The 7,824-nt window shown below is 33.5% G+C and overlaps 1 protein-coding gene across 1 annotated transcript; it reads left to right on the top strand.

Annotated features, from left to right (window-relative positions):
• The first annotated feature begins 1,285 nt into the window (after positions 1 to 1,285).
• IFNG (interferon gamma) lies at positions 1,286 to 5,804 on the top strand. Its single transcript, XM_070754756.1, has 4 exons — positions 1,286 to 1,466; positions 3,028 to 3,102; positions 3,541 to 3,726; positions 5,637 to 5,804. The coding sequence occupies exons 1-4, from the start codon at positions 1,353 to 1,355 to the stop codon at positions 5,784 to 5,786; spliced, it is 525 nt and encodes a 174-aa protein (XP_070610857.1). The 5' UTR covers positions 1,286 to 1,352; the 3' UTR covers positions 5,787 to 5,804.
• The last annotated feature ends 2,020 nt before the right edge of the window (positions 5,805 to 7,824 follow it).

Below are 7,824 nucleotides of genomic sequence, written 5' to 3'. Positions count from 1 at the left end.
GCATTCAAAATTTTTGGAGGAAAGTTACTCCACTGATTAATGGTTCTGTCAAGTAATTTCTGCTTAGTTCTAGGTTGCTTTGCTCCTTGATTGGTTTCCACACATTGCTTCTCCTTCTACCCCCAGGTGCTTTGGAGAATAGTTTGACTCCCTCTTCTTTGTGGCAATAATTAACCAGTGGAACAAGTTGTGGGTGCTTCCGCTTCCAACACTGGAAGTTTTTAAGAAGAGACTTTGGACAACAATTTGTCTGAAATGGTATAGGATTTCCTGCTTGAGGAGAGGATTGGACCTCCAAGGTCCCTTCTAAGTATGTTATTCTCTTATTTTAATTAAGAAAAATAAAGCTCTGCCTTCTGGAGGTTTTCAGGGATATAGTTGTATTTCCATACTTTACTCCTATTTTCTGTGGTAAGACTATAGTCATCAATGATACAGTCTTGCCCCAAGATATAAGATACAACATAATGTTAATTTTGGTGAGAATTCCTCTATCATGACCTTGTTATTATTATTTGTAAAGCACAATGACACATTACTTCTCTTATTCATGACTGAAAAGCAATATTGCAAAAAAGTACAATGGAATTACATTGGGTCAATTTCCAGGTGGGTTGTTATAGGACTTAACAGAGAATCAAATGTCAATCATATCCTTATTTCTTGATTTTATCAAAAAAATAGGTAAATATGGTATGAATTTATCTATATCGATAAATAAATCATAAATTAATATTTACATTATTTATAGAAAATATGCTTTATTCTTTTGGTATTTTTCTTTTAAAGATAAGGGTTTATATTTATTTTAAGAAAATAACATATATTGCACATGTATCAAACTGACCCATTAATGACTTGATGTGGATTTCTTTGTATATCTGAATGATTAAAATGCAGCATTTGAATATTATTCCTTAATTTGTTGTCATGCACCTTCCCCACACATGCTAAATCTAAGGGGTTTTCTTTCACGAGGTGACCATGGGGCTTGACAGGGAAATTTTCTTTAGCCTTTTACTGATGTAGTCATGCTTTCGAAGGATCCTTATAGAGTTGAATGCTGGATAATTAACATTCAACACATGAAGAGCCTTGTCATTTAAAGGAAATCCCACACCAGACCTACTAATAAAAACCAAAACGCCTTTTCTCTGATACCATTTCCTGAATTGTGTTAAAACACGTAATTCTCTTGGTTGAAAATTTTCAGAGATGGAGTATATATATCACCACCCAGAGAGGTGAAGACCAGACTTGCAAGTAGACAGATAAGTTACTGGTAGATACACTACTCTGATTCTAGTTTCCAGATCTATAGTAAAGTAGTTTTTCTACTTAGGTTAGATATAATGGCTTGGAGGATTTGTCTTTTTTTCATTCTAATGAGTACTTGTTCTGATGCCACTACTGGTTCAATTTTTGAACATATCAAAGATTCTATTCTGAAGCTAGAGAATGATTTTGTAAGTATGCTTTCAAACTTCTCTTTTCTCCTTTCAGATGAATACTACCAAAATATAATTTGGTGCAACTGCCCAGTTTGATGTAATGTGGTTTAATAATTTGGAAAACATTGCATTTTAGTTCTTTAAGTTTGGGGTGAATTATTTAAAACTTGCTTTTACTACAGATTCTGTTGGCAAAAATGTTTGCAATTATAATTACTAAGTCATATATACATCACTGTTTATTTTAATATATCTGACAAAGTTATAAAATTGGTGTATGTTCATAGTTAAAATCTGACTATTCCAGAAAATGGGTAGAGTTGTCTACTTGTAAATTAATTTAATTTAATGTAATTTATTTGACTTCTCTGCCGCTCAATCCCAATGGGACTCAGGGCGGCTTACAAAAATAAATAGTACATACAATAAACAAGTCAAATAATTAATAATAAGAACAGTTACATAATCTGCGGTATTTTATTTTGCAGGAGTAACCACTAGTACTTTTTCATTGACTAACACTGGAACCTATAAATTGACTAATGCCTTCTCATAGTTCTATGATAAATTAAACATCTTCATGCCAATGTTTTCCCAAAGCTTTCATTCAAAAACTGTCAAACAATTTTCTTATTTTGTAATTTATAATTATAAAAGATTCTTGAAAATAAAGATAGTTTAAGTGTTGAGCTTGTTCATTCATATATGTTTAGTGTTCACAGTTCATTCATATAATTCTCAACAGATTGATATCTTTACCTGAAACAGTTTTGATTTTAATAAAATTTGGCTGAGGATGTATCGCCACAAGCTGAATTGCATACAGAAATTGCACACTAGTGGTACCTCTCAAGGGATATTTTCATGAAAGTACTTACTGACTCCACAGATGAAAATGCAGCCTACTTACCTTAATTTTTTAATGTTAAAAATAATACCAAATATCAGGGCAGAAGAAATGATTAAGCTCTATTCTTCATTTAATGTTCCAGTACTGCTAGCATTTTAAGACATTCTCCTTGTTTGTGTTGTCAAAGTAGCTATAGCTCTAACTTTGTTTAACTATCTTGAATTAATTACTGTTGCATTTTCTTCTCCGATTCTTGGAAAATAAGCTTTCTTGGAAACCCAGAACCAATGGAATGTAATTGCTGAATCTTATATTTATTGCTTTATGCCATTTTCAATAATAATAATAATAATAATAATAATAATAATAATAATAATATAGTAATTTAGCATTAGTAATGCTTATGGGATACAAACGAAAGACAACTGCATCTAGTATGATACATTTTTTGCTTGTGCTAATATGCTGTGCTTGGGAAGTACAAATCATTCCATGAGTTCTTCCTATCTCTAATTTAAAAGGAAGGCAACAAAGTGCTTAGTTCTAAAACATTTATTTCATTTTCTAAGCTGAATTTATGAGCAGAAGTAAAACAGAGGAAGAGACCAAGTATTACTGTAGTTTTTAAAAAGTCCTATACATAGCTTGGATTTGAACTAAAGTTTTCATTTTAAAGAATTAATTATGTTGTATTGTGGATTGAGCCATTTGTATCTTGTATTACAGAACACCAGTCAGTCTGACATCGCTGATAATGGATCTATTTTCACACGTAAATTTAAGAGTGGACTATGGACAGAGGTAATTTCTTCCATTTGTTCTGTGAAGGGGGACACATATTTTAGCTCTAATCCTGAGATGAAATATCAATTACTCCAAAACATTGGCAATAGAAGATTTTCCCTACACACAAGAACAAGGAATATATTGTCAGCTTTTTAAAATTATATAATGCTCACATTTTTATATAAAACTTACATGTCAATGGTGGAACTTTACCAATCACACTGACACAAATTTGGAGATACATCAGGACAAACTCTAAGAAGTCACTTTGACTTCAGAAACAACTAGCCATTGTTTTGACATAGAGTTTTGCCAAAAATATCAGTTACAGCGTGAGTATACCTTGGGTAAAATGCAAAAACAAAACCTGGAGATCTTTTATTTGAATTATTCAAATTTCTGTAACTGAAGAAATGTCACAAGTATTTTTCTTTTTTGCTGATTTTCTGGCAGGCCAATGAAAAAAAGATTTTACTTGCACAGATAATTTCCATGTACAGCAACATGTTAAAAAATAAAACCAAAACTCAAATTCCAGAGCATCTCAGAGATATAATAGAAGGCCTTGAACAATATAAAACACAATTCAGTGAAAGTTTGAAGAAAGCAAATGATATTATTGAGGTGGCAAATCTTCCGGTAAGTATCAACAATTTTTTTGCTTTATAATATAGGAATAATAATAATAATAATAATAATAATAATAATAATAATAATAATAATTTATTAGATTTGTATGCCGCCTCTCTCCGAAGACTCAGAGAACTAAGAAATCAACATTATGTAGACCAACACTACCACTATTGTAAAGTTATCATATTAAAATCCTGCAGGTCTGAAATGTGCCTTCCCGCTCCCTTCTTTGTTTGATTGAACTAAGGGGCTTATCTGAGACTGAAATGATCTCACAAACAATTTCTAAACAGTGAAGACAACTTCAGTGCAGTATCTTTGAAAAACAAAGATTTCCTCATGCACATCCATTTTCCTCACACACATAGGCAATGTTAGTTAGGGTGATGGGAGGCAAGACAAATCTAGATCATTTCTTATTGGAGAACACTGATATTGTGGAGTACAGTAGTATTGAAATAACCTTGAAGAAGAAATGTGAGAGCAATTGCACAAGCACTGATCAGGCCTGAGAAAGAGGAAGGGATGAGAAAGAAACTTTAGGATGCAGAGAGACTGTCCTTGAGGAACAGGAGGAAGATCTTCTGCCAAGCAACAGTCTGATAAAAGAAACCTGACCCCAGAGCAGGAACCCAATGTAAGTAAATGTCTCAGATAAACTCCTTAGTTCATACAAAGGAAGCAGAGGGGAGACACATTTCAGAATTGCAGGATTCTAATATTATAACTTTACAAAAGAAGTAATGTTGGTCTATCTAATGTTGATTTATTAATCTGGCCCACCATTTCTCCATAAAATGACAATGGAAAAAGCAGCCAGGGGCCCTTAGAAAGACAGCTAATGCAAACATCAATAACAACAACAAAAACCATGATGGAAAAGTATAAGAAAATTAGATTGACTCCGACTGGATCCCCCATGATTTGCTGAGGTATTAAACAGAAGAATTAATGGAAACCCTCTAAGGCCAGGTCAGGAAGCAGATACCATAAGACTTCTGAATCTGCTTTAATATAGCAGGGTATAATAATAAAGTCTTGAAAATCTGTCAAGAGTTTCTCCCTGTCCCCAAACTGTACCCATGTGAGATTATTCGGAGTCTCTAATTCATCACCATTCTCTTTTTAAGACTGATAAACATAATCTCTCTTGCAATTCTTCTTCAATGTTGTCTTGTCCCTTACAGAAACAGAATAGGGGTTCTCCCTGTTTATACATCTTAGGTCATACAGGATGAGACTTTTGTGGGATTGCAGTTCAGCAGTATCTAGATCAGACTCCAACATTGGCAGCTTTCAGATGGGTAGACTTCAACTTCCAGAATTCCTAACCAGCATTGCCATGGTTGAGAAACACTGATCTAAATAATGCTTTCCCCATTCCTATTATAGAGGAAGGAAATAAAAATAATGTAATAGTTCCTTGTTCCTTACAGAAAACCGCAATTACTGGGCTGTTTTGAGGGGCTTTAGGAGACATTGAATGGATTATCTATGATACTGTATATGAAAAAGATCATTCATGGAAGCAAGATCTATTTTATCCCCAGATTTCCTGATTTTAAGGAGGCATTTGGGAATATGTCACTGTTTTTGAAGTGTGTAAAAGTTTTACCTCATAGTTTTAATATATTAGTTACCCGAACCTACTAGAAAACCAGTGATCACATTCACAACAGGCTGAAGAGGAATCTTCAAGAATTATAGGGCCTGATATTGCAAATTTTTGGATTAGGACTTTGGAGTTTGAAAGGTCTTCCTAGCAGAAAAATGTTTATTCCTTTCACTGTTTCTAGCACTATTATTACTACAATTTTTATTTAATAAATATACTGTATTTAGCATATACAGTGCATTGATTTAGTCTCATAATCTTCAAATGTTGTTAATGTATTACTATTTTTAATTTGAAATAGATGAATGATGTGAAAATCCAACGCAAGGCAGTAGCTGAAATGTTTCATGTCTTGCGTGAAGTGAACGCTGAAGAAATTAAAAGACTAAAGAGAAGTAGAGGACAAAATCCAAGAAAGCAGAAGAGACATATACTAAATTTCCGAGGCTGATAGTCTATCTTATTTTAAGAAAACCTTTTAATATATAACATTTATTTATTAGTATTTATCAGTTTAAAATGTTAAATTATTTAAAATTTATAATATTATCTAAGATTAATCTTATTACAGCATATTTATCTTTTATATTTTTTTCAAAATTAAATCTTTAGCCACCTGATGTTTTTTTTTATGGAATACATATATATTTAATTATTAAACTCAAAGTTCTACAGTTTCCCAATGTTCTGATGATTTATTTATTACATTTATTGGTTATGAGATGAAAGTTTGCTCTTAATATACAGTTGGAATTTATTTATTTATTCAATATACTTATGTTCACATACTATGTATGTGCCCTGGCTGTGGGGCATGGACACCAGTTTCTTGGCTTGTGATGTAATCTTTTGATTAAAGATCTCAGATTGAATGAATGCATGAGCGTCATTTAATTTTGTTTGTAACATACAGGGCAAAATCTGCTGAAACTCTTCAATGTATAGCATTCCTTGAACGATATGATCAAATTGTATATTTCATAATAACACAGGAATAATATATAACATAATAACAGAATTGGAAGGCACCTTGAAGGTCTTCCAGTCCAACCTTCTGCTCAAGCAGGAAACCCCATACCATTTCAGACAAATGGTTGTCCAATCTCTTCTTAAAAACTTCCAGTGTTGGAACACCAACAACCTCTGGAGGCAAGTTGTTCCATTGATTAATTGTTCTAATTATCAGGAAATTTTTCCTTAGTTCTACATTGTTTCTCTCCTTGATTAGTTTCCATCTACTGCTTCTTGTCCTGCCTTCAAGTGCTTTGGAGAATAGATTGACCATCTCTTCTTTGTGCCAGCCCTTTAGTTTTTAGCCTCCAGTTCCCTAATCTTCTTTGCTGTGCTTCTCTGTACTCTTTCTAGAGTGTCAACATCTTTTTTACATCATGGTGACAAAAACTGGATGCAGCATTCCACAAGTAATCTTACAAAAGCATTATATAGTGATATTAATACTTCACATAATCTTGATTCTATCTCTCTGTTAATGCAACCTAGGACTATGTTGGCTTTTTTGGCAGCTGCAGTATACTGCTGGCTCATGTTTAAGCTTGTCTACTAGGACTCCAAGAATCATCTCACAATTACTACTATTGAGTCAGTATGTAAATTATACCTGTACATTTGTTTTTTCTTCCCTAAATTTACTCTTTCTAGAGTCTCATCGTCTTTTATACACAAGGGCGACCAAAACTATGTGCAGTATTCCAAGTGTAACCTACTACTTGATAAGATAGAAACATGTGGGTTAGACAGCATCACCACCAGATGGATTCATAACTGGCTGACCCACAGCACTCAATGTGTAGTCCTCAATGGAACTGCATCTACATGGAGGGAAGTAGGCAATGGCATATCCTGAGGCTTTGTTTTTAGCACAGTATTTTTCAACATCTTCATCAATGACTTGGATGAGGGAATAGATGGGGAACTTATCAAATTTGTAGATGATATCAAGCTAGTAGGAATAGCGAACATTCCAGAAAATAGGCTAAATATATAGAAAGATCTTGATAGACTTGAACTTTGAACCTTATCTAACAAAATGAAATTCAATGAAATTCAATGGTGAAAAAAATAAGGTTCTACATTTAGGCAAGAAAAACAAAATGCACAGGTACAATATATTTGGTACCTCACTTAATAGTAGTAACTGTGAGAGGAATCTTGGATCCTAGTGGACAATCATTTAAATACGACCCAGCACTGTGGTGCAGCTCCCAAAATAGCCAACATAGTTCTAGGCTGCATAAACACAGGGATAGAATCAAGGTCAAGTGAAATGTTAATAGTACCATTTTGTAATGCCTTGATATACTACATCCAGTTTTGGTTGCCACAATGTAAAAAAGATGTTAAGACTCTAGAAAGAATGCAGAGAAGAGCAACTAAGATGATTAGGGGACTGGAGTCTAAAACCAGCAGTGGGCTACAAGCCGGAACGCTAAATTGTGCTCACCGCTGTGGTTCGTAAGTTCTTGTGGGAC

This window comes from Erythrolamprus reginae, chromosome 6 (genome assembly GCF_031021105.1).
Source record: "Erythrolamprus reginae isolate rEryReg1 chromosome 6, rEryReg1.hap1, whole genome shotgun sequence".
Lineage (NCBI taxonomy): Eukaryota > Metazoa > Chordata > Lepidosauria > Squamata > Dipsadidae > Erythrolamprus > Erythrolamprus reginae.
The sequence above is the reverse complement of the archived record's forward strand: the minus strand, read 5'-3'. Positions and strand labels throughout refer to the sequence as shown.

What these genes read in the sequence shown, in the direction of transcription:
- IFNG (XM_070754756.1), top strand. Translation starts at nt 1,353, where the DNA reads ATGGCTTGGAGGATTTGTCTTTTTTTCATTCTAATGAGTACTTGTTCT. An exon ending in AGAGTGGACTATGGACAGAG is followed by an intron (nt 3,103 to 3,540) that starts GTAATTTCTTCC and finishes ATTTTCTGGCAG; the next exon opens with GCCAATGAAAAAAAGATTTT. An exon ending in TTGAGGTGGCAAATCTTCCG is followed by an intron (nt 3,727 to 5,636) that starts GTAAGTATCAAC and finishes AATTTGAAATAG; the next exon opens with ATGAATGATGTGAAAATCCA.